Source organism: Centrocercus urophasianus, unplaced genomic scaffold, assembly GCF_019232065.1.
Source record: "Centrocercus urophasianus isolate 14NV4802_14NV808 unplaced genomic scaffold, USGS_Curo_1.0 seq_22, whole genome shotgun sequence".
NCBI classification, from domain to species: domain Eukaryota; kingdom Metazoa; phylum Chordata; class Aves; order Galliformes; family Phasianidae; genus Centrocercus; species Centrocercus urophasianus.
This window is the reverse complement of record NW_024884778.1, coordinates 10,138,044-10,165,540: the sequence shown is the minus strand read 5'-3', so window position 1 is coordinate 10,165,540 and position 27,497 is coordinate 10,138,044. Positions and strand designations below refer to the sequence as shown.

At 44.7% G+C, this 27,497-nt stretch overlaps 1 protein-coding gene across 1 annotated transcript; it reads right to left on the bottom strand.

Moving 5' to 3' along the window:
* Window positions 1–644: 644 nt before the first annotated feature.
* ABTB1 (ankyrin repeat and BTB domain containing 1) lies at window positions 645–27,392 on the bottom strand. Its single transcript, XM_042823441.1, has 12 exons — window positions 27,273–27,392; window positions 26,114–26,176; window positions 24,974–25,029; window positions 23,911–24,055; window positions 22,486–22,645; window positions 21,478–21,523; window positions 20,379–20,495; window positions 15,078–15,193; window positions 9,957–10,055; window positions 9,228–9,395; window positions 5,902–6,102; window positions 645–4,228 (listed from the first exon to the last, which is right to left on the bottom strand). The coding sequence occupies exons 1-12, from the start codon at window positions 27,326–27,328 to the stop codon at window positions 4,022–4,024; spliced, it is 1,434 nt and encodes a 477-aa protein (XP_042679375.1). The 5' UTR covers window positions 27,329–27,392; the 3' UTR covers window positions 645–4,021.
* Window positions 27,393–27,497: the final 105 nt, after the last annotated feature.

The window sequence follows — 27,497 nt, the reverse complement described above, 5'->3', positions numbered from 1 at the left end:
CCACTGCCAGCCTTTAAATGAGGTCTAGGAAGGGGTGCATTGCATACACCTGAGCTACCCTGAGTTGGCCTTGCTTTCCCACCAGGTGCCCAATTACTGCTTCAAGCTGTGACTTAGCATTTCCACTACAGTCCTCCAGGAGGAGAGGAAACGCCTGGGCACTCCAGCACACCTGAGGTTTGGAGAAAATACATGCTTAATTCAGGGGCAACTCGGGTCCTCTGAACAAGTCTGAGTAGTTAAGCACCAGAAGCACTTTTCCAGCAAGCTGAGAAATCCCCATCCTTGGATTTAATGGGAAGGCAGCAAAGACATGGGGAGATGAGCAGAGATGGACAGACAACAGACCTCCCTGGGATTGCTCAAAGCAGCACTCTGTGATAAAAGTTATCATCCCAGTACGCTTGGAGAAAGAAACTAGTGCTCTCTGCCAGTGCTCTCTGCCCATGTTCTGGTAGGAACTGTCTGAAAGGATCACCAGGGGAGGACAGCAGCATCACATCCTAAGCACTGCTTGGAAGCTCAGTACAGAGCCAGCCTCTGGACAAGGTGAAAGAAAAATGCTGAAGGAACTCACCATATCCATTCAGAAACAGCACCACACTGACATTAGTTGGAAACAAAGAGGCCACAGCAGGAAGAGATGTAGTGAAATATACTATTTTATTGCTGCACACATGCTTACACGTTTCTTCTTAAATATATTGTTGCTCTGATAAATTTTACAATCTTCTTAATTCCACAAATGCCTAGTAGTAAATAAAAGGGACAGAGGCAACAGAACACAAAAAGGACACTGGCAACAGAAATAAAATCCTACGTTGTTTATTTTGTGATAAAATTATTTGCAGCAAGAATAAAGTGAAATCAAATCTACGTTTTGACCTGGCTCATGTTAATTAGAGAGCTTGCCTGCATGCTGACCATCTGCTTACGCATGCTTCTTCATAGCCTTATTTTGCCAAAAGGGACGGGGAGCTAAAAGGACCCCATGTAATTGGACAGTGCAGCAGGGCTCACAGATGTGACCACTAAGTGAGAGCAGACAGAGGAGGCATGTGCTGTCTGCATGGAACTGCACTGCTGGGGGGCAGACCAAAAGGCCACGCTGACCTTTCTTCCCACGAGCACAACTGCAGCCTCACTTGCTGCATGCTTAAGGATGCAGGAATGGAATTATTTAAGAGCAGCCATATGGAAAATGCTTCCCAGCACTGTTGCTCCTCCTTTGCTTTCCTCCTGCTCTGCACACTGCTGGTGTCCGTTTAGCTTTAGCAGCTGAGGCATCCGCTGAGAAAAGAATGAGCACATTCCTTGGTAATCCTGCTTCTGCATCTTGCTCACTACAAACAGAAGGCAAAGGCCACGTTCTGCTCTCCAGTGGCTCCATGTGAGCCTCGTGCAGGGCTGTCACAACGATCGCTGTGGAAAGTCGACTACCAAGACATCAGATGGAGGAATTTATGCAGGAGAAGTAGAGGAGATGCGATAAACTAAACATCCTGCTTATGTTCAGTGTCATCTTCAGTCATAAATGGAGGAGAAACATAGGGGATGAACCAGCTGGGCTAAGCTGTCGTTTCTGTAGCAGACTTTCATGAGACTGACACTTTGCTGTGCAAGAAAGTAGGCAGTTCTGCTCTTCCACCCTTCTTTGCCCAAAATATCTGGGACATCGTATCAGCTCTTTTAAAATAGTCCTTTCCCTCCTTATATCTACTGAGATGCCTTTATCAGTTCAAGTTGCACTGGGCTCTTTGGCGGTCTTGTCAAAGCCATACTGAGCTTGGAGATAAACAGATACATACATCACCCACTCACACACCACACACAGCTCCTCCCCATGACCCACCACACCAAACATAAGCACACTCCTGTTGCTTCCATACAGCAACACACCTGTTTCCCCCACCCATGGCTGCAGAAAGCAAACCACAACAAATCCTCCTAATCATCCTGGAACTGAAGAATTGAAGCAGCCGTGCAGGCACTACCTTCCGTCGTAAAGAAACCAATTAGACACAGAAGAGCACAGACACCTAGGGTCCAGTTAATCTCACTGCACCCCATTCCTGCCCAGCTAGCTCAGTCCCCAGCTTCTGCTAGTGCAACTCAATCTTGACATGATTTTGACAAAGTCCAGCTCCTCGAGTGCAGCAGTCGAACCCCAGTGAGACTTTCTCTGTGAATGCAGCCTGCCTAGTGCAAGTGGTGCCTGAAGCCTGGCCACAAGTGCACACAGCTTCAGTGTGTGCTGGGTACAGATGCTCTGAGCAAGGGCAGCAAGTTTGGTGGGAGCATAAGTGCCTCACCAGGTGAGATCAGTCATCCACACAGCAAATCCACACTTGCAGCAAGTCCCTGCTGAACAGTGGAGCTCCAAACACTTTCCTTATCTGCATGAAGCACCATCACCTTTACAGGAAAAAAACACCATGGAACTGTGGGGGACCAGTGCCCAGTTCTCACCTCCAATGCTAAAAGCGCACTTGACATGGATTATTTTAAGCTCTCACTGCAGAGTGACCAAAATGACAACCTGTATTAGTAATGGCAGCCACCATCTGTGCAAGATTCCCTGCGTGCTTCACACAATGCTTTTTCTTCTTCCCAACTCACAGCACGGCACAGTATACCCAGCCTGAGCCTTGGAGACCTGAGACTCTCCTAACGTGCCATTCCGGAGACAAACAGCTCTCAGGACAGCCTGCTTGGCAGGCAAAGCTTTGTGCAGGGGTACTGCCTGCTGATCGGTGCTGAGGAGAAATAACATCATTACCCTCATTAGGAGTCTAGGGAGACGAAGAGATAACATGACCTACTGCAGAACACAGATTCAAAAACATTCATTAGTACAAACAGTGAATTTCCTGGAGAACAATGAAGCTACAAGGCTGAAGTCTGAGCAAAGCCACAAGGTCAAAGAGTGGGACAGCTGACCCTGAGAGACCCAAAAGGCCCCTTTTCCTTTTTTTAAAAGACTTCTGGTGACCCTTCTCTCCTGATGTACCAGGAAGTCTGTTTTGCTCTACCACAATGGACCAAGAAAAAGAGAAAAGTGCTGTTTCCAATAAGAAGGCATTTCCTGTCCCTGTTAAGGAGACAAGGGGCCTCTCCCTTCTTTATGCATTGAAAGCCACTGCTTTCTAGGAAAAAAAGGTCTGTGGTCTCTACTGTAGTCCCAAAGACATTTGTTCTGAAAAAAAAGCTTTTAAATTATTCAGTTGTACATCACATGCATAACAAGAGAAATATCAGATCTTTGCTCTATATCTCCCTCCTGATTGCATATATGTTGTCCATCTGTCAGATCCCAGGTATCTAAAAATCTGAACTTCTCCACTCCTCCAAGTGAAAATCCAAATACCAACACTTCAGAGCAATGAAAAACTAGGGGTGATCTGAAAGTAGCTTTGGCATTTTTTCACCTAAGAACTAGAATAGCAGGTGAAAACAGCACCTTCCTTACAGCCAAGTGCTCATGCGTCTCCGTTAGGGAAGTGCTGCTTACCTTCTCCAATCTTATAAAGCTAACAGTGAAAGAAAGGCTATCTCCTTTCTAATACACTTATTCGGTAAGTTTAATCCAGTTTTCTTCTGCTGCTGCAGGCAATTCAACAAATATTCTGGCATGAACCTGTTTCAGAAGTGTGCTTTTGGGTAACAGAAAGGATGGATCCTAACATCAGGCAGTAGCAAGTACCCCAGCACAGCTCCCTCACCCCCACGACTTGCAGTCTCCTATCCACGCTGTATTGCACAAAGCAGCAGCTACTAAATTAGGCTGAGCTTTGGGAGCTACTTCTGAAAGGAGAGACAAAAACAAAATAAAACCAAACACAAACCAGACATGCAAATGTCCAGACATAAATAAATTAAAAAGAAATCATGCCTGAAAGTGGATGGAAAGGAGGACAAGGTAGGGGGAAAAAGAAACATTCAGACACTCAGATGTTCTTGCACTCTGAGCCAACCCACCAGGGGGTTGTGCAGGCTGCATATGACAGGCAGGGTTTGCACATCAACACTCAAGCCCTATACTAGCCAGGAGGCTTTCCAGAGCTTCAAGTTTCTGGTTGGCTTCCTCGATGGCACTGTAAGTCTGCACATTGCTAGTGATGTGGAAGCGGATGTCGTCGACCAGGGGAATGGAGTCGGTCTCCTGCCGTTCCTCCACAGCCTCTGCGTTCTCCTTCACAGCAGTCACAAACTCCTCCAACTCCACCAGCTGGGTAGGGTGGACAAAAGCATCGTTAGGAAGACAAGGCAGCAAATAAAGACAGGTAAAGGGTTGGGATAATGGGCTTGCCCACCGCTGAGAGAGCCAACAGGAAAAAGGAGAATGCTAAGGGCATATGTGAAACTCAAACCTTCTCATCTATTCATCTTAAGGAGTATTCTCTCCAGAAAGCTGCCAGGCAGGAACTGGCAGCAGGAGCCATGAGATACTGCCAGACAGCTTTGAGAAATGTCTTGCAGCAGGCAACACAGCAGTCACTTCTGCCCAATTCAGAACCAGGAGACACAGATGACTTTGTCTCCACTGTGGCTCTCAGCTGCACCATCAACAGCCAACCAGCAGATCAGCAGCAATGAACTGCTCTGTGCTCTGCCCAACCTGACAGAATCAGGTCATCCGTGAATGATTTTGTATCAAGCTCCCCAAGAACATGTAGTGTGCTGAAGGGTGAGAGGCAGCTTCCATCTGTCTATGTGACTGAAGTGCACCTGGGCATAGCAGGTTGCTGAGTCCCAGTCCACGCTGTACACACTGCCAAAATCTTACCCTGTTGCCATCATCAGTGCTTCTCCGCAAGATGCTGGCAGCTGCTGATGCTCTAACAGCTGGGGTGGCACCATTTGTGCTAACACCCTTAGGAAGGCACATTGCTGATACTGGGTCCAAGGACACCCACTCAGGTTTAGGAAGGAGAATGCAAAGGGCACATATAAGCAAAGCTCTACCTTGCCCAATTACTACTTGGGATATCAATTCAGCTTTCAAACCAAATTCCCTTTTAAGTCAGAACCTGGATGCCTACTGGTGCATTTATCATCCCCAAACTATACTCTGTACAAAGTAACAGTGCGAAAATTATTTCCTTCACTGCTTTCACAATCCAGGAAGAATTTCACACCTTTCAAGTTGCAGGTGAAAATGTTACATTCCCATGTGAGCTATACAAGCCATTAATAGGACAAAAATACCCCATAGATTCTAGCTTGTCCTTCTGCATAGCAACTTAGACTACGAGTCCTGAACTTCAAGCTGTAATCATTCCATGTAATACTTAAATGGAGCCTCATAAAGAAAACTTCAGTGTTAGACTCATTATTTCTGGCTGTTCAACAGCAAATTTCCCCAGTGAAAGCTTCTACTGTTAGGTTTATCATCCTGGAGGAGAGAGGAGATCATACTGATTACTCTTTTTGACAGCAATATGCCAGGAAGAGCATCCCTTCCCAACTCGTGCACACCACACATTTCCTGAACCAAGCTTCCCCACAAACCCATTGGGTTCTCTGGGCTGCAGCTAGTGCATTTGGGCAATATCATTGCTGTTTCATCCACAGTGGAAGAAAGTTCAGTGAAAGTCACCTACCCAAAGCACCTGCAGAACTTTTTCAACAAGTTTTTCACCTCACAGTCCACGGTACTGCACTAGACAGCCATCAGCACTTGGCTCACTGCAGTGACACTGCACCCGCCCTCCTAACTCACCACGTGCATTCCAACTCAACAGCTGCTCTTTTTCAGGAAGCACATTAAATCATTAAATCAGAGAGGCAACTATCTATCGCACATCGAAGGGCAACCACCAAATCTGCTGTATCTATGGCTCTCCGTGCATTTAGACTGATGGGCACACGTGTAAGTGCAGTGGGGGATGGCTCTGCTACCTTCTCGATGATCTTTGCCATGTACTCCGTGCACTGGTCCTCTAGCCGGGTCAGCTGGAACAGCTTTGCAATCCTCCAGATGCTGACAACGTTGTCTTCATCAAGGATCTGTGCCAAAGTCCTGCCACACAGGCGCTTGAGCCCGGGCAACAGGTACATGTCTGCCACACACAGCACATCGTAGGCGTTTTCCGGGGACAGCTGGCAACAGCAAAGAGGGAAATTACAGCCCAGTCCTCCCCACCTCTCTTGTCACCAGCAAACTGCCTTCTTTTTGTCTTAGCGGAAATTCCCTGAAACGCTTCTTGGCCCATTCTGTGATAGAGGTTGTAAGGAGAGGTAGGAGCTCAACTTGCCAAGGCTAGGTCTTCCACTCAGTCACTACAGAGGAGTTCAGAATGCTGCAGAGGCAGCTTGCTCAGCACCAAGCAAGAAGTTTGGCATTCTGCAGCTTTCCCCACTAAGCACAAAGCAATGCTGAAGCACCGCTGCACGCTGGCTGCTAAGAAATGTTTTGCATGGCAATAGAAGGAGGTAGCTTTTACCAGAGGTACTGAATGTTGTTCAAAGAGATGGGCTGGCAGAATAGAGCACCTTGTTCCAACAGGGGCTCTTCCTTTCATTTTCTAATTTTAGACTCCCGTTTTGTGAAAAATATGCAAAACTCCCTTAAGTTCCTTCCCCAGACTGGCTCTGTGAAATCAGTCTGCACATCCTCCAGTCCCCACTCTCATTTTCTTCTCTTTTGGAAACTTCTGACCTCATCAAACTAAACCTGCAAGGCCCAACTCAGCCTGGAAAAGGGAATGAGAAATCTGAGCGCAAGCACTACAGGGATCTAAGATCAAGGATCTCACAGGCAAAAGGACACAACTCATCTCTGCTTCAAGCACAGCTCTCAAAGTTAGTAGTAATCTCTAGCAGTTACTGTCAGGATGAGGACAGGCACAATCTAAAACATTTCAAATCCAGCTTTGATGCACATGGAGCCTTCAATCCATCATCAGAGCTGGATGAAGAACACAGAAGGAACACATCTAGTGGCACAGGCATATATCCAAGGTCAGAAAACTGTGTGAGACCCAACTAGCTGAGAAACCAACTGTACATCAAATACTACTGGAGTTTTGAGAGGCATTCAAACAGAACTAAATTCATGCACCAGATGCTCAAGGTTACACTGTTTGTAAATGGCCTTTAACATTTTCAGGCTCTTGAGGGAGAGAACCAGACTCCCATTTCCTTCTTGGGGATTTTTCTTTCTTCCAAGCAGCAGAGGGATAAAAAAATGCCATAGGTAATGCTGGAGACACCACCTCCAGCTCCACTCAATCTCTCCCCTCTGTCTGTGCAAATACTATTTTTGTCAGCAATCTGCGTCACTAACCTGGAACTACAGCTTCTTTCTGCATAGTTCTGTTCCTGCTAATGTGAAGTGCAAACAGTGCAGGATGAGCATTTTAACAGCCAGTCTACAGAATACAGCACATCCTGGCTGTGGAAGAAGCAAGGACACTTCTATACAGAGATCAAACCACACTGGTCTAAACTGATGAACTCTACTGCAGCACAGTCCATTGCCCTGCTAACTGTTCAAATACTGCTGTCCACATCTACATGTGGTTGCTCACTCTGACAACTGCAAAAGGCTGATTATTTCTTCCCCTACAGCTGTCCACACTGGTGTTTGGACAAGCTACTCATAGCAAATGTCTCAGCAGTATAACAACCTGCAACAGCTGTGCAGAAGGATGTAACATGTATTAGAAACATGTAATAGGTGCTACAGTGCCACAGTGGTGTAACAAAGCTCTTGGGGTTGTTAATCAAGTGCTGCTTTGTCCTTTTGTAAGGCTCCAGGAACCTCACAAGCTGGAGGTGTTCGAGTCAGTAGTATTGATAGCAGCAGATTTCAGCTGTTAGATCAAGGACAAACATAACAAATGTTCCTCCATAAACCCCCCTGGAGCCCACACAAATGTTCTGATTACCACTTCTCCTTCCACCTGGAATCTTTTCTATCCTCTGTACACAGTCCTCCCTCCCACTGCAAGTACTGTCGCTACTACAACACAGAGCAGTTGTAGTACTTGTTTGGAAAAAGAAAAGCAGAAGTGGGGTACTGATACCTGGCTGGAGAAACACTGGCTAGGGAGAACACTCTGCCTTCAAGTGTGGAACTTCAGCTACATTCCTGTTTTCCTGACCACTCTTCCTGCTACCTTTTCAACAGAACTGAACTCTGGCAGAAGAAATCATGTCTTGGTTGCACATACTAAAATCCATTTTGCACAGGAAACGTAGAAAGACACAAGACTCCTTACATTCCTACATGTTGTTATTGGTCTGTTTTCCTGCTCTAAGTGCAGACAGAGCAGCTGGGGCACCCCTTGAAAAGCAACAGCTACTTGGGAAACATCCTTCCTGTAAGCTGTCATGAGGAGGGCAGACAGACTGAAGAGGTGCAAAGGAAAGAGTCTTGAGGTCAGGAGCACCTTCAAAACTCTCACATGCTGAATACATCTCTCTCTACCGTTTATTCCTGGCTGCTGCACAGAGATGAAGAGATCAACAGAAACAAGGTCACAGCTGTGCATGCTCTCTGTACATGGCAACTAACACAAGAGCATGACTGCTTCTTTGGAAGAAGTGACACTGACAGGTGCAGCAGTCTCTGATCACAGCCCTAATGCTAGAATGTGTTCTGGCATCTTGTAGTTAGACTTATGGAAAGCATATGCCACAAAATCAAAGCAGGAAGCTGCTTGAACAATGACATTTGCTGCACCTTCCATTAAGCTCAGAACGGTTAGGGCCATTTTGTCCTTGCTTGCAATATGGAGCACAGCAAGGCATTGGTCTCCCAGCGGAACCTTTGCCCACCACAGCAGTAAGTAACAGTGGCAATAATGACTTGCTACAAATGGAAAAGTAGGCTACAATGCCAAGAGTAAATAAGTAGGAATCTCTTAACCTTTCCATCTCCAAATGTGTTCAATCTGCCATCTACTGGCAGCTCCCCACCTTATCCTACCAGAACCCAAAGGGGACATTAGTAAAGCTCTGCATTTACCACACCAAATGCAAGCTTATTTCCAAACTTCTATCATTTTGGATGAAAGAGTAGGGATTTGCTTCCCGAATGTCACGCACATAAATCAGCTGCTGACTGGCTCACAGCAAGGCCCATTACGTGAGCCTCCTGCAGTAGCAGAGTAGGGGAGTGGTATTTATGAAACCACCTCCAGGATGTTGTAGAAAAACACTGCAGCGCACACCTCCAGAAGTAAACAGCACAGGAGAAAATGCTCTGTGACTTGCCTCACCTCTGTGTCATCACTGTAGATATAGTAGAGGACCCGGATGAAGATATCTTCTGAGATGTTGTGGAGAGTCACCACAGGGATGCTGGGCTGCGTCTGCAGCTCCTCACTCTCACAGAAATGGTCTTCAAGAAGGGCTTTAAAATAATCACTGCGACCACAGAAAAATGCCTGGAGAAGGAAGAAGGGCAAAACCATTCGTAACGACCTCTTCTCACTACCACACACCTGTCAGAAGCTGCTCAAAGATACTTCTGACTGATTCTCCCTGTATTCTGAAGCTGCACCTCCAATCTTTAGAGTGAGAGCTCTTCTTCCCTTTTTCCCTACTTCACTTCTAAGTATCCTCAGAACAAAAAAAGCATTTGTAAACTTCACAAGTAGCATGGGACTAGAGCAGGATATTGAGTCGAGGCTGATCTGAAAATCTATTCTTATTGCTATTTACTTGCAAACCAAACATTCCCCTGTCAAGGCACTGAACTCACAAACCAGTACTAGGAGATTCCACAACTGTAAATGCTGTATCTGAATTCATAAATGTATCTTCTCACCTCCACAAGAAAAGCACGATTTGCTGTTTCATTAAATGTTTTAAATAATCATTTCCAGCTGCAGTGAGACTTCTGGTTTTCCAGCTGATGAGGCAATGCTGTTTCTGCAAAGTGCATTCAGCACTGGAAGAGTAGACTTAGGGCAAAGAAGGAAGAGAACAAATTATAGCACAAGTACCTTGTGGCATAAGAAGTTGTAATCTGCCACCCGGAAACACACATCAGGACAGCTATTGAAGTTGTCAGTGCTGTCAAACGGCAACTCCCCGAAACCAACCTGTGAAGAGAAATCAGAAAGTCCTACCTTTAACATTCCTGCTATAAACATGCTCAGGACCGTGAGTTTGGACCTCTTGGTCTCCCCAGACACAACCATCCATCTGTTCTCACACCATAGAGCACCAGAAATACTGTGAACAAAGATTTTAATGGGAAGGACTGGAGCCCAGTCCTTGCACTCCTGATAGAGCTATTCCTGGTACAACTTACAGCTGCTTCTTTCATCTATGGAAACTCCATACACCTCCAGAAATCATTTCTGTGTTTCCTAGCAAGGCAGACAATCAAGTGGAGGTGAAGTTCATTTCATGTAGCAGGCATCATAAGCCTCCTAGAGCTTTGGACTAGCACATTACTGTGTAGATGTACAGGTGGATGTAGTAAAGTATAGATTACATAGATGCATACACCAGCTTGAAATGGTCTGGCTACAATTACTGCTTCACTTGAATAATATAACATTTCCAAAGCACATTTTACATTCCTCATTTGATTTCCAGCCAAAGATAGTGTTGTTGAAGTATTAATACTCTAGTGAATTATTTTAACACCAACACACCTCCTCCCAGTCCCACATGCCAACAAAGACAGCACACACACACAAAAAATCTGTTGGCCTTATGTTATTTTAAAGTGACGCTTCCGAATGTTTTCATTTTCACCTTATTCTATGTACAGGGTAATTCAATTGTTAAAAAGCAAAAAAAGAAGTTTGTATTCACAGTCATGTAACCAAGACAATTAATCTCTGGAAACAAAAGCTTCCCCCAGTTCTTGCTTTCCAGACACGTGCCCTGGCCCTGCCTGGGACAAGGAATTCAGTTTATTACCACCATCTCTCCTCCAGGAAAGTTAAATCCCAATTTTGCACCTGGGAGAATCCTGGGCCAACCATAAAGACCACTCTCCCAACTGCAAAGGACCTAAGCATCATTTCCAGCACGCCTGCCTCAACCCTACCCGAAAGCAACTTACTTGCAGCTTTATTGAGGAGCTAAATATCTCCTCTCCCCAAGACTAAACAAAGACACAGCCTGCAATACATTAAATTGGTGCTCTCGGCCAAAATTAGTTTGTATGCAATGGGGTTTCTCTCACAAAAGCTCTATAATGTTGGCAAGGCCCCACATGCTGGCAAAAGCTCACACCACCACCAAACATGCCAATCTGGCCCCATTCGCTGAGCTGCCAGTCCAAAGCAAAGTTTGGCAGCCTCTGCTTCCTATCAGCTGAGAGTAAGCCCACTGACATGCAAATCGGGCACATGCTGCCACAGAAATGCCATGTCTCTGCTAGGAGTCCTTCCCTTGCACCCCCCACCAGGGCACTTCCCTCCCAGAAGACACAGCAACACACTGGGCACTGCGCATTTGATCTGTTAGCTTCTTTTTATGTAGCTCTAATACAATGGCCACCTCCTGTACCAAAGATGAGACAAACTGCCCCATCTGTGATTCCCCAGGCTGTTATTTTGCTGTTATCCATATCTCACATTTCAAGGCAATTAATAACCCCCAGGCTGGGCCCTGCAGGCACACTGTGGCAGCCCATTACAAAAGCCAGTAGCAATGATAGGACTGCACTTGTGTTTGCCCTGCTGCCATCCCCATCCTATGCTCACTGCTTCAGTGCTCTCTCCTAGAAATTCTGACACGACAGTCATGGCTACAACTTCACAGGCAGATTACAAGCAAGCCTACAAACAGACTCTGCACAAGAAGCAACTCTTTGCAATACAAGAAGCTTAGCTTCAGATATGAACTCTCCAGCTCCTTGCACACCCCTTCTTTCCTCTCTTTTCATTCCCCAAATGCAAATCTTGAAAAGGAATCCGCCCCGCTGGGACGAGCACAGGAATTTATTCATTTTGGTTTGTCTCCCAGAGGACAAAATGGTACTGGCTGGACGCCCACCTTCTAGCCTCGCCTGGTCCCCCCTCTGATACTCAGGTTTACAAGGTCACTTCCAACTCCTGCCACAAAAGCAGGTTCATGTCTTTGTCACTCCTATTCAGCATGAAGGGACTTTGCAGAATTTTTCCTTTTATTCCCCTTTTACATCTCAACTGCTTCAACTCTCCTCCCCTGTCACTCTTGAGGAATTTCATCTCCCTTTCAGGGTCTCCCTATAGAAAAACAGTTTACTCCCCCGTCCCCATTCAGACAACCATTTTAACTCCAACTAGGCAAAGCACAGCTGCCAAAATTAAGTATATTATCCAGAGGCAAAAGCAGTCTAGCCTACAAGGTGCAAACACCTTCACAATAACTCACCACACAGAAACATTCTCAACATTTCTTATAGCATAAGACAGCGTGAATATTTACAGCTGTTACAAATTTGCTTTTAGTGCTTAAATAGAAATGTTGCCAGAGGCATAAACACACAAAACAGCTCAGTGACAGCAATCTGTACCCTGGCCAGCAGATTATCTCAGCAAGAAGATTCAGCTGTAAATAAATTACAACACTAAACACAAAGGTTAATGAGCCAAGAAGAGATTACCAGCCCATAATCAAATGCAAGTGGACTGGATAAAAAATCTGTTAGTAAGTCGCAGTATTTCTGTTAATCTCTCTCTGACAAACAGAAAAAGTAAAGCTTAGGAATGACAGCCGTGGACATGGGCGCAGGGACATCATTTCCAAATGTGTAAGAATGACCTCTATTCCAAAGATGACAAATTGTCACATTTTTTGTAGCCACACCACATGTAAAATATGGATGGAAAGAAGAATGTGTTCAGGGCACACTCTGATCCTGCTGATTTCATCTTGTGTTGGAAAATAAGACTGAAGCTAAAAAGTAACGACAAAGCAGTTGCAAAGAAGCAAAGTGCATGCAGTGCTCTGTGCTGGATCTCTAGCTCAGAGGTCACCTGGCAGACACGAGATGAAGAGCTGGATGGACAAGGCAGTGGGAGGCCACTTGGCTTTTAATGGTACTTTAACTAAATCTGACACTGCAGAATTTTATTGCAAGAAATCAGTGAAGCAGCTGTTGTGGTCAAAAAACTCTGGCATTCAAATATCAAAGATGTCAGGTGTAAATTATTTATTTATAGTCAAATGGAAAGTAGTGTACATCCCAATTTCTTTTGATATAGCATCATATAAAATCAGCAGCTCAGAGAGGCTCAGCAAATTCTGATTATTACCTGAACTGCCAACAAGAAATGCTGAGTTGTACTAGAAGCCAAATACCAAATACTGTGCTCTGCAAGAGCCAGAAGACCTTTCTGTTTCCCAAAGAACACGGATATTTGTGCATGACTATTCAGCAGTCCCTGGCATTTAAGGTTAAATGCTTTGTATACTATTCCTTGTATGGTACCAGACTCTGTAAGAAGAAAGGTGTGGGATTTCTCTGTCTCAGGACAGAGATGTCTAAAGCACAGAATTCACCAATTTGCAAGTGTAAGGAAGAGATAATGAGGAACAGGATGATGACCTATGTGTATATACTTGTTGTAAGTTAATGGAAAAAAACAAAAAAAAAGCCTGGAGAGAAAAACAGGAGAATCTTAGAATTTACCAGACTTGAGCAAAGCACCCACATTTGTGCCTGGCATACAAATTGTCCACTGAATGCCAATGCCCTCTTCACTTTCACAGCTCTAACAAGACTAACGCTGCTGTAACTGCCTTCTCCCTGGTCTATGAGCATAGCAGTAAAACCACAACCCACAGAGGCATTCAGTGCTGTAAAATGATTATATTATTCCAAGTTTCATATTCTCCTTTCAGTTCCTATTCTGCATGAAAGAATTTAAAGGGAAATGAAAACCTTAACGCTTACAGGAGTGTGCTAAAAATATTGGAGAACAGCAATCAAACAGAAAGCAATCTTGTTATTTGTGAAGCGACTTAAAATGTACGTAAATTTCATTGTTCTAAAGCCCACAATCAATTTCTTAATTTCTAGAGAGGTAGCATTATGGCTTACTTGCAGGACTGCCTCCCTGTAAAGCCTGCAAGCATACAGAAAGGTATATTGAAAGCCACAAATAAATGCAGGTCACATAGAAATAATTTCTGTGTTGTTAGGTGGAAATTTGATACTGAAAAGGTCCTTCCATAAAGCGTTCAGCACTCAGAGAAATTTTTCTGCCAACAGGCAATGCAAAGAATGAGGGAATATTGCAAGTAAGAATCCTTGTCCAGCAGGTTGGTCACATCTGCAGCAAACAAGTCAATTCAGCAGAGGATGAAAAGGAAAAAGAAGAGGCAAACTTGGCTACGTCACTCAGTCATGCAAGCTCTGGGCATAGCCACCAAAGATGAGTTCATATTATTAAATTCAGTGCTTGGTATGAGAGAGAAAGAGAGAAAGAAGAAGACAGCAGACATAAAAGTAAGCTGAATCTGCTGATAGTACAGAAAGCAACAGATTCAGGGAGATTGAAGGGCACCAATATTTAACCTGTTCTCCTATAGCTGGAAGTGAAGATCCACAGATTTGAGCCAACTGTATTTAAACATAATGATCTCCAATCTCTGCTCTGTGCCAACCAGACATAGTTATGAAAAGTATATCTACTGCCAGTCAAGTGTAATTTGCTTCAGAGGAACTTATTTCTGCTGAAACCTGCTGCAGCGTGTCAGTTCTTCCTAAGAAAGCTCAGCAAGCCATCTTTCTGTATGTCCCTTTGGGTAACAGTGCATGCTGACAGCACATTCTGACATGCAAGAAGGGTGGTAGAGAAACAGAAAAAGAGTGGGGCCAACTCTCGTCCCACTGTAGTCAATGGAGAAATGCCCACCAAGCACATGGCAAAAGTTTCATTTACCAAGATCACCGCTGGGGGGAAAAATGCAAGTGAAAGGACCAGCATCAACGGTCTCATTAAACAATTTTACAGCACTTCCAAGCAATAAAATGCTTCAGCGTTTACAAAATCAGCTTGAAGCATTAACACCAGCAAACAAGCAGCCACTAAACTCAAATGAGGAGAATGCGATTGAACACGTGAACGCATCACAGCCCCACAGAGATGAGAAGTAGTATAAATGCTCCCTACCCGCAGTTCTGCTGGCAGGGCGCAGTCTGCTAGAAGAGCCAGATCTTCCTGCAGCCGGCAGTTACCTGTGGGCTCAATCGTCAGCACTTTCACACAGGTCCCTGGCTTGGAAGAGACTGGAAGAAGCAAAAAAAAACAAACAACAAAGAGCAGAGATGCCTAAATTCCTATACAAACATTCTCTCCCAGTTAGAGAAAAGAGACTCCAGGAAACATCAGTCTTATTGCTGTCTATTGCAGTAAAAGCTAAACAAGTGACTCTTTGTAAACATGATACAGCATCCCTTGCTCCGATTGGTGAGCAGGGCTGGAAGGATGCAGGTCTCATCTCTCCTCAAACCTTCACTTACTCCGTGCGCTAGAATATGATCTGTAACAAAACCAAAGTTGCTACAGACATATTTCAGGCCAGCTTGTTCTCTGCAACCCTTGCTATCGATTACACTTGAAGACTGTCCTACAGACTGCCTCTGATCCCACAAGAGCCACCCATACAATGAATTCCCCAGCTGACCACCCCTACACTGGCTGTACCACCTATGGTACAGCCCATGCCAGAGAGCATGCTGTTAAAAAGAAGCTGCCCCCAGGCCTCTCTGCTCTGCCAAGTGCTTCCACAGGTGCTATTTCAGCTATGCCATCTTAACTCCATTCCTGAGAATAAAGGAATTATTCTTGTTTAGGTAATAAATGCACATGTTTAGAGTAGGTTTGTTACCTACTCTCTACCTGTAGATCCATAGCACCATGACCCTCAAAACACTTGGACTCAAGTGTGCCTTTGCTGTTTGCAGATATTAAATAACCACTGCTAGTACCCCAGATATACCAAATAAACCACACAGAAATGGCAATTTCATTTTTCAGGCCTAGTGCATCTTCCTGCCTTGCCCTATGACTCAACAGGGCTGATTAAAGGGACACAATATACACACTTTCAGTTCTGTGGTCTTGCTATGACCAAAGCTGCTGGGGAGCTCACTGAAGCCAAAATCACTTCTGCTACTTTTTTTTAAATTCAGCCTTGCTGTACACCTGCAGTCCCCCAGACTGCTGCCATGCCAAATAGAAGGGTTTGCTTTCCTTGCTGCTAAAGCACAAGTCTCCAGTTTGCTCCAACATCAGCATCTCACCCACTGAACAGAGAAGGCTGGAGTCCATGCAGAAATCACTGGGAAGATGATCTGCCATCACATTCAAACCTGCCATGCCTCCCCTTTGCTAGCACTGCCTCATTCTGGAAAAAAAAGCAGCCTACTGTAGCACATTTAATCCCTTTTTCCACTGGAAACAGCAATGTAAGCTTGTAAAACTCAAGCCTTAAGAAATCTTCACTGCTTTTGAACGTTCAGCTTTGTGAGTAAGGAGAGGAACACTCCAACTTCAAAGCAGCGGCAGACCAAAGTGTGTCCAGCTATTCCATTGCAACAATACAGCTGTTAGCACAGCCTTTCCTCTTTCTGGCCACCTCCCTCCTACAGTTCACTGCCTCAGGTTTGTTTGTCAAGTCAGCATGCTTTGGCTGAGGACTGGGGCACTAAGACATTCAGGAGTCTCCGTGCACAGGCAGATGGATCAGCACCAGCAACTGCAAGGTTGCGGTGAGGAATGCTTCAGAAGGAGCTACAGAGAAGCAAAGTTAACTCTCAAGGACAAAAGAATTAAGCTGCAGCATTCAACACAACTTCTGACAGGTATGATTCACTGCATTAAAACCCCTCGCAGGTGAATCACATCACCTTGAGACCTCATTTCTCCTGACATTTTGCACAGCACTACACGAGCTGTCAGATGACTCTGGTGGGCCGTGGGCGAAACAAGACCACGATGTGCCACACAACAAGTTCTCCACCTCCTCCTTGCCATTACTGCTGCACTCTTCAGATGAGCCACAGCCGTATCTCAAATGGGCGGAATATCCCAGAAAGGTACTGGAAGAGGAAGGAGAACCTACCAGTACAACGCAGTCAGGTTCCATCATTGCTGAACAGAGAGCTGCTGCAGCAAGAGACAGACTGCTTTACTAGCACTGAGTGCTACTTTCATACAGGGTAAATAAGCCAAAAAGTGACCTGGCACCTACATAAACATAACTGAGGGCACTTTCTTGAAGAGCCCTGTCCATTTACAGACAGCATGAGGGAAGGAAATTTCTCACTGTGCAATTAGAAATTCTTTCTGGCACAGAGAATCATTTATATTTGTGTAGTGCCCATTACAACAGTCACCAAATCAATCAGGCTCTGCAGCACTAATGGACCGAGTGAGTTTGAAGCAGTAGTCAAGCAAAAGAGTTCTTCTCATGGGATCTACAAAGCATCTGTGCACTTCCATAGCAGCAAGGGAGACCAGTGATCTGTCTGAGAAGTGCATCTATCAGGAGACACTTCAGACTCTGTGTCTCTCAAAATCCAAGAGCACACAGTTGGTCTCACAAGCGACTTTCTCCGAAGAGAAACAAACAAAAGTGACAGAGCAAGAAAAAGCTGTTGGCCGCAAGCAAACAGCAGGGACCAACACTTCTTGTAAGAAGTGGGAATTAAGGGTTTTCTGGAAAGGGCAACATAAACAAGGCAAGGAGCCAGGGGGAAATAACCCAGCCATGGCTGAGAAAGAAGCAATTTTGTCTTCATTTCCAGTCTAGCCTGGCTGGATAGCGCTGAACATCACCTATCAATTCATCAGCTGCCTTTGCTTCCACTGCTCAATATTTCCCTGCAATCTTTTGTTCCAGTTGAGCCTATATATTGGAAAAAAACAGACCAAAACAAACACCAAACTTTTCCAGAATGGCATTACACAAATACCTGCCTTATACATCTTTTCCCAATGTCACAACAAATTATTATCATTATAATTCTGTACATTCAGTGCCTCCATATGAAGACAAGCATCACAAATTTTGCTCTAAAGATTTTTGCCCCACAGCTTGTAGAAATAACTACAGAATATCTGTTTTTAAATATATCTACTTCTGAAGGAAGTGGATTATGGGCCTAATCTGGAAAAACCCTGTTGGAGCTCTTCCAAACACCGTTCTGCAACAGTTTTCCTTCTTACAGACACAGTGCAGGAAAATCTATAGCATTCACAAAGCTGCCTTAGGTGCAATACAAGGCCCTAGGTCAGCCTTTCCAGGGTTTTCCTAAACTGCAGTCTGTGGATGCTAAGTCTTAAGCACTTCTGAAATGCTGATTATCTACATAACAAGTTGCAGAGACTGCAATCATCTACTGGAACTGTGCAGGCTTGAATTCACATATTATATTAGGCATGTTTCAACTTTATAATACAGATGCAAGACAAGATCCTGCTCTGCAGACCTGAATCAGATGTCTGTTCCACAGAAAACACTTTGAACAGGCAGGCAGGCCTAAAGTACTAGAGGGAACAGAAACGATTTGTCAAGTGTCAGCCATGATGCGATCTCAGGTCTGCACTACTTTAAACATCTATAACTCTTGTATATTTTTCTGGAGAATATGAGACAAAAACATTTAACAGATCAATCAGCAGTTCTGTCTATTCAGTCGAATCCAACCTGTCATAAATAAAAAGCAAGGCTCGCACTTCCACCACTGCTGTACACACATTGATTATGCCTAACGTCAGGCCCCAGAAATGAATACCTCCTACCTGACAAAGAAACCAAATGATTTGTTCTGTGTCACCCAGGAAGTTTATATCACACTTGTAAGTACAGCTTATACCTGGAACTTCCAACCACCATGAGGTGTTACTTCACCATTTTCCATTGCTGAGCCTGCAAAGAAGTCAGTATTTTTGCAGTTTGCCAACTTAACCACTAGACTTTCTAATCCTTGAATTTCCAGTGAATGGCTTCACACAGCCAGCGAATTATCCACCCTGTTTTCCTGTCACAATTTCATATGATGTTTGAACTTACTGTATGAAGGTGGAACGGTCACCTCTAGGGTCTGTTAGACCCTTGAGTAAAAAAAAAAAAGAAAATGATCTGCAGCATCTCACTGGATTACTCTGATACCAAAAGACACCACAAAATAATTCTGCCACCTGATTTTTTATTTTCTAATCATGATATTCATCACCACTCCCTTTTTCCACCAATTGTTTAATAAAGAAATTGCTTACACTCACTCATAGGAAGAAAGCAACAAATATATATATTTAATTTCTACACGTGTGGCTGAGGTAACACTTATAACACAGCTTCCACAATGCAAGGACTTACAGCCAGATCTGTATGAGAACAGCTGTATTGTGGTAACCTAATTGCACGTGCCTAAGGGGACACATATACATGGCAGTATCTTCCATGTGATTTGCAGATGAGGAAGTTCTTGAGGCAAAAGCACTGTGCCTATCTGTTAAGCTCTGCAACTTTAAGGGGCTGAATAATCTGAATTTGTAATTCAAAAGAAAAAGCTACAACAGCTACACACTTAGATGAAGGAAAAAGGTGCTACTGATTTATTAACTGCAAACTACATTATCTACTTGAAACAAAATTAACTTGGTGGAAGTAAAGGAGTTAAATGAGAGCACAAAACGCAAATCAGATTTTTTTTCAGCCAGAAGGTTTTGTTACTAGGTAATTTTTTTCTTTAATGACTAACACTGCTTTCTCCTACTTGTGCTGTTCTGATTCTTCACATGTCCTTTTGCTTGAATTAGGGAGATGAATGATAAATTTCAGCTGTTGGTTTTCATGCAATAAGCTGATGTCATGATTAGATCACAAGCTCTCTGAGTTATAAAGAGCTATCAAAAAGAGGACTTGAATCATTCCATGTTGGGCACACACGTGCATCATAAACACACGTGGCCTTTCAGAGATACTCCTCTGCTCTACAAAAGCAGTGTTGTGTTTTTTTCTGCACCTCTTCTGAGCCAATTATCAAATGTTTTCCTTTGGTTAAGAGGCAGCTAAATGCAGAAACAGACTTCCAATTGTACTTTTTTTTTTATTATCTCCCCTGGGATTTCAATAGGGTCTCTGCTTGAAAAGCACTTCCCAATATACCTTACAGTGTGCCAGTGAACAGTTGGAAACCAAAGCAAAGTCCTGCTGCCATGGCTGTTCTACTATAGTGAAAACATTTGATACAGATGACAAACATCTAGCATATGCTAGAAACCACTAGGCTACCCTACAGAGAGCATATGACTGAAAACTACTGAGCAAACACAGGAATTCCTGAAACAGAATCAGTTTCTGGAAGCCCAAAGGGCACCATGATGCATCTCATCTTCCTCTTTTTCCCTCAGAGGGCACACATACACACACACAGCAGAGACAACAGCAAGTAAAGTGCTTACCAAATTCATAGACTTTTTTACATTTGGTCTCCAAGTCATCTATGAGGTCCTGCAGCCGACACTGCTTGGCTAATCTCTTGCAATCATTTACATATTCTACATCAATATCGAGACGACCTGTCAAGGAGAAGCATGAACAGCTCTTTTAATCCATATCACTTAGGTGTAAAAGTGGCAAATTCAAGCAGTGAAGACTAGATGGCATAGAAATTCATTAATTAGTGCTTCGTCTTTCAGTGTCAGGTTACACTCATTCCAAGAAGCTGAGATTTGCTACCTCACCAGTCCCCACCTGGTACATCGCAGTTTGGCATCTGATTCACATTCCCATCTTCCACTGTCCACCCTAACAGCTTCACTCAAGAAGTCAAAGATTTAACAGGTTTATTCAAAAAGGCACCTAATTCTCTCAGAAAAGAAAAAGAGCACCACAACAGCAGCACACATGACTGCCACCATGGGTTTTCAAGCTTAGGGTGAGAAAAGACTTTAAGTCACTACGTTGTCATCCCAGAATCTTTTAGCATCACTGAAAATGTGATGAGCAACAGTTCTGAAAACACTGAACTGGAGGACAACCTTGAAGTTATTTTCTGGCACCACCTCCTGGCCTGAAGCATTTCAGCACTCAACATGCCTACAACACAACATTTGACTTTTTGGTGGAAGTTTTCTTGAAGTTCAACTTGCACTCAGAAAAACTTATCAGCCAGCAGTCAAATCATTCAGGGTGCATTGCTCAGATCTGTCAGACTGGAAATGCCCTGCATAGGAACCTAGGTTTTCAACAGATATGGAAATATTCCAGATGATAAATCTATTTTCTGTAAGTTAAAAGTACATTCTCCACATTCATTCAACCAAAGCTGATTTTTTTAAAGTGACTGTAAAGCTCTCGGTAGGACAAGAACTGGAAAAAGGCACAAACTTGGAAGAGCTGCAGATTGCTCACATTCTTCTCTCTGTCAGCAGAAAGGATACATTGGCTATTTATGTATCAAAACATGTCTGTCTGCAAGCCAGAGCCACCCGAACTGTGCCAGAGCAGAGGGACAGACAACAGCCTCCCAGCCACGTTTACATACAGTAAATGATTTACCTGTGTACAGATACTGCAGCAGAGAGCCAAAGGCTGTGGGATTGATCTAAAACAAAATATGAGAACGTTACCTTGAGAATTACCAGGAATTTAATAACAAGCTTGAAACTTGCCTGGATACAAACATGATCCTGCTCAGAAAAAAAAAGTTGGAGGGAAAAAAAAAACCCCACAAACACACCCCACCTAAACGGCACTCAGACACAGCAGTCTGACCACCCAATTTCCTTGCTTCTTGCATCAGTGATGCTGCCACTCCAGTTGGTTTACACAGCTCTTCAAATGGATTGGCTGCTACTAATCCCATGTGCCCAGGAGACAGGACCAAACTAACAGAGGTGCTCCAAAGACAGTCTTAATGCAGACTCTGTAAAATTCAGTCTTTTTACCGGTCTCAAACATTTCCAATTCTTCTTTTTAATTTGAGAGGCAGGCTATGTTCTTACAAAAGAGAAAGGAGAGACATTAAGTAATGTCCTGAGAAACTGGAAGTATGTTTTCCACAAGCAGCTTTGCACTGCCACAATTAAGCTATAGAAACATGTGCCAGAGTATTGGTGATTAATGGATGGAATGCACTTAACGGCCTATTTAGTTCTTGCTGTAAATGCAACAAAAGGGACTCAATTAGTGCCAATTATGGAGGTGATGTCTTCACTACAGACCACCTGTCCACCAGGAATTAGACAAATTCAACTCATCCCACAGAGGAGCTGCGACGCAGCTGGCAGATGGTAACAGCTACCTGCTACTGCAATTAATTAAGCTATATCTGAGCCCATAATGGAGGGAACAAAGGCAAAGTACGCAGTCAACATGCCTTTTGTCATCTGAACAAGATGCTGTTTTATGCAGAGAGTGCCTTCGCAAGTGTTTCTCCTTACCTAGGGTCACGCTGAGCTCCAGGAGCTACACACTGTGGAAATTAACCCTCAAATCATCCTTCCCACTCACTTTTCTCATCCAGCTGAAATAAGAAAGAAAAGCTAGAATAACAGCCATGCTCACCAGCGGGTGCTTCAACGCTATCATGTTCTTTCCCTTCCATTTGGTCTCAAACATTTCTGCAAAGTAGGCACTGCGAGCACTGAGAATGCAGCGGTGGGCACAGAAGGATTTGCCATGGACAATGAAAACGATGTCACTTTGATAACCCTGCTCCAGCAACCTGTAGGGAACAAGAAGAGAGGAAAACTGTTGCGGAATTAAAAAGGAAAGAACGGACCAAAGCTAGTGGGAGACATGGCACAGTTAGGCTCCAAATGAACAACAGGTCACAGAACGAAGGGGAAAAAGGGTTTAAAAGACTGACTGTTTTGTCTAGATGCCTCTTATCAAATAGGATGCACACACTTTCACGAAAGAATTACTCCACCGTCAGATATGGTGCAGTTATCCTGCTCTCGGGCCGCTGTCAGTGTGCATGCCCTGACCATGAAGCAAACAGGAAAGAACTTGAGATGACACACCCTTAGATGAAGGAAGGATGTCACAGCCATGCAGCACAGGAGATTACCACACAAGAGATGAAGCCCTGTTTGTGTTTGCACACCCATGCCCTCCCTCATTCTTTAAAAGGAGAAATATAAGATCGCTACTCAGATGATTTTTGGCATCCATCACCAGTTTCCTGATACACATCACCTCCTCAGCTTCTATTTTCACAAACATCCACAAAAGGTCAAATGACGTAGAAGTCAGGCATTATGCTCCCTTCAGAGAGCAGGACTGATGTCCAGAAAGGTGTGGAGTCATAAAAGCAGCTAATGTCGAAGCAGTCTTGAATGCTGACCTCAATTTTTCTGCTACTAGAACATCCTTCTTACTAATGTCTTGCCCAAAACAAAATAGAAACAGTTGTGTCTACTTTTCACCCCCTACTGTTATCTTTTGTAACAATCTTAATGCAAGGATTGCTCAGAACAAGAAGTGGAAAACAGCACATTTTGGTTTTCATGTGAACAGAAAGAAAAGAGCAACCTCCCAATAAGAGAGCCTAAAAAAGGCCCAAACTGAGTATCTCAGAAATGAGTATCTCACCTCTTATCGCTGTTAGAAACCTTGGTTTGTAGGCTACTGCACTTTTGGCCTGAAATTTAATTTTAGATGATATTTATCCTAAATTGCTGATGCATTTTAATGGTCTGGTTTGACATTCTAATACTTCTGCACTAGAAAGACCAGCTTTGCACTGTCTGTGGAGTCTGTACCAAGGGTCACTAGATGCCGTATCCGAAATGTTTGTATACTTGGCAGTCAACCCCTAGGGCATGGAGGAACACCCCTTAGGAAGCCCTGCGTGCCCACGAATAAGACAGGGTTCTGATTAGCTGACTTTCAAACCCACCTTTAACAGAGAGCTTAAATATCTAAGTTAGCAGCTGAGGAATGAAGGCAGAACACACAGCACGTGGAGCTATTCCGTCTGCTTACCGCTGCAGGAAGACATCATAGTAGTCTCTCTTCATGCACTTTGCTGTGATCTGCTTGTACTCCTTCAGCAGACGCCGGATGGCATCACTCAGCGCTCCGTACAAACAGCGCTCCCCATCAAATGTGTTTGCCTCACATTTTGCTCCTGCAAAATGGCAACAGATACACATCAGCAGGCAGCTGCACCTTTCACGTGTCACTGAATGATCACTAAACAAGTGTGACACTTGGCTGCTGATGTTTCACCATGATCTCTTATGCTACTGTGCTTTATTATGAAAATTCAACTCCTCCTACACCTGCATCACCTAATGCTGTTCTTCCACCACTTCATTCCTTTCTGAAGACATCATGACTCATTTATACTGATTTTGGTAATAAGTGTCTCAGCACGATTCCAGCAGCGTTCAGAAAATAATCTCACTGCAGAAAGCATGACCACCTACTGGACTTTAACAGCTCCTTCAGAAGGCATTTCTGCCTTGTACAAGACACCTCTTTAGAACAGGCTGTGCTAGAAATTTGAAGGACACTTGCATTTTCCTATTTCAGAAACACATGTGGGGTATATTAAGGTGCACGGAATGCAGCAAAAGGTACACTGAATGCACCAAGTGTTAAGGAACTTGGGTGCTGAGAACCTAAGGGGCAAGCACTTTCCATGACAGTTTGCCTTACTTTGCTTAAGGTCAGCAAAAAGCCTTTGCATTTGAGTCCTGCCTGAAGCAAGGCTAACAGAAGTTTTATATGGGTTCCTCAAATGAAGTACAATTCTTACACCAACATACTTCCAAAAGAAATGCACACTTCCAGAACATTGTGAATTCTGAAAGTCATGCTGTCCCTTAAGTTAGCATGGAAAGCTTCCCTGAAGTAAAGTCAAGCAGCAAGTGGTCTGCAGAAGGGGTCAGGATGATCTGCAGTGACCAGAGAGTCCCAAAGGCAGCCAGAGATCATTGATCAGATAGTTCATTAAAAAAAGAAGCTTCCACAAGCTACATTTAGAACAATATTGTCTCCACAGACAAGTAAGAAGAAATATAACTGGGACACTTTTGCTCACCATTGGCTAGAAGATAGCGTACAAGGTCCTCATGTCCACAGAGGCAAGCATAATACCTGACAATAACAAGAGAGAGAAAACTGAAGATATAATAGGATGCAAAATTCAGTGTTTGGGCACAGCATGCGAAATTTAGCACTGAGCTTCCTGTGATACGCTTAGATGGCTGCTCATAGGAGCGAGGAACTGCTCCCAAATAACATGTAAGCCTGACCCCAGCAATTGAGTAAGTAGGATCTGTTCCCAGAACTTATAGGCACTGCTGTCTTGCAAGGAGATCTCAAGGTCCCAGTCTGAGTTCCGCATCTTCTGTTGCACCACTGGCTGCCAAATCTGCCTCCTCATTTTAACAGAGTTCATTTCATGGGCACTCTGCAATCCTACTGAACTCTCAGGAACACTCCTTTGGATGTCAGTCTGCTGCATAATGCGACAATGAGGAAATAGCATTCATATCACACATACAGAGAACACACCCCTCAAAGTCTTCTTACAATATTTTGTTACTTCCTTCACAATCTGAGGCTTTCCTAATTCACTATCACAAAGAGCCCAAACTGTCCTACAAATTAGGAGAATCCTATCACCTGCACTGTAGCCAGCAAATATGGTTTCATTTTGGGAAGTTACTCCATATTCTAAATATGTTGCAGATGTCTAATGCTGCTTTGGAATTAGGATGCAGGAACTTACAAAGTTCATGTGACCCTCCTCAGCGTCAGCACAGATTCCTCACCACCTATGGCAAATTCACAGCCTTGCCAGACAGCAAACCCACCATCACTTCGCATTTCATCAGGTCATACCTTCATCTGACAAGGCATGCTAGAATGCCATTGACCTTAATGGAAAAAAAAAAGACCTACCCAGGACAAAAACAAACTGCTCCATCCAAGTTATTTGGTCACAAAATTAACTGTGCTTCTCAGCACTATGCCAGCACGTGTCCCTTAGTGAGACAAAGGCACATTTATCACAGCACCCACAGAGGAGAGCAGCAGAAATATGCAGCCAAATCACCTACAAAGCAGAACCCAACTCATTTTGTAACAGAGCTCCCAGCTGTGATGCAGAGAGAATGAAAGAGCCCTGAAAGCCCTGCCCTCCCACCCAGCCAGCACTCTAGGGTGCAGAACTCACAGAGGTGTACTGTCCCACTTATCACGGACATTGATTTCCACATCTCGCTGCTCAAGAAGGTATCTGGAAGAGAAACAGGAGCAAAGTCATACCTTCATGCAGTTGCTCACTCAGACACGTTCTCCTCTTTAAAAACACGCAAGTTTGAGTTTGTACAGTAACTTCCAAAGGCACAACAGGATCTTGCATTCAACCTGGGGAGACATCAGCTGTGGCTGAAGGGGCATCAGGCAAATCAAAGAACTGCAGCACAGGTTGGTGGCTCCTTTGGTCTTCATTTGTGTAAGGGAAGAAAGGAATCAAATCCACTCCTGCTGACCCACAACAGGGCCAGTGCCATAAGAAAAGTAGGAGCACTTCAGCAGTACCTTCATATCCTCCTAAAATGCTCACATCCTGGATACTCACGACACGTGGCCAAACTTAACAGGGCAAGGCTGGACTCCTTACCCTGTCTGCAGCTTTTCTTTCCATGACACCAGTGTCACTCCAGACTGCCCTTAATTCCTGTCGCTCCCTTATCCTGCTCACTTATCAAGCACTGCCAACTCTTCCCCTTTGGCATCTCTAGAAGCCAACCTTCTCCTTATGCACAGGTCTTCCTCCCAAGCAGCCTGGCTCTTGTTACAGCCCATTCCCACCTACAGTGACAGCCGTCCCAATGAGCCACATGGAGGCTCTCAAACATTCTCCTCACCCACATCAGTTCCTCCTTTCCCTTCCTCCATCCTTCCTTCCTTCCTTCCTCAGCCTCACCTGATTGCCCACTCAGTTCCGTCCATCTCAGCCCACTCTGACTCCATGTGGAGCTTGTCCCCTTTGCTTTCAGTGTTCTCAGACTGATAGTTTCTCCCCTATCATGTCACTGCTCGCTACCTGAATTCTCTGCAAGGTCACCCGCAGGGCCCCTCATCCTACAGCTAAGCCGCACCGTACCACTGCAACGAATTAAGCCGATGTAAGCGTACAACTGGTACAAACGGCCACCAGGCCTCACCCACCAGCAGGAAAGGCGCAAGCTCTGCCAGCCGTCCCACACCGTCGCCCACAGAGGCAGCAGGCTCGCGGTGCCCGCCCTGCCGCCGAGGAAGGAAGGCCGGGGATCGCGCAGGGCGAGGCCGCGAAGCGCCCACACCCCCACAGCCCGAGCCCCGCTCACCGCACGCGGCTCACGTCCCCCTTCTTGCAGCTGGTGAACAGATCGTTGGTGTCCATGGCCGGGGCAGGCCGCGGGGCGGCGACGCCGCATTGACTCTGCGGGCGGAGGGCAGACGGCCGGGCCGGGGCGCGGGGCCGGAGGGGCCGCGGCAGCGACGGGACGGAAGCGGTTGCGGATGTAAACACGGAGCGGGCGGGGCGGCAGGAGAGGCTCCGCCGCCGCGAG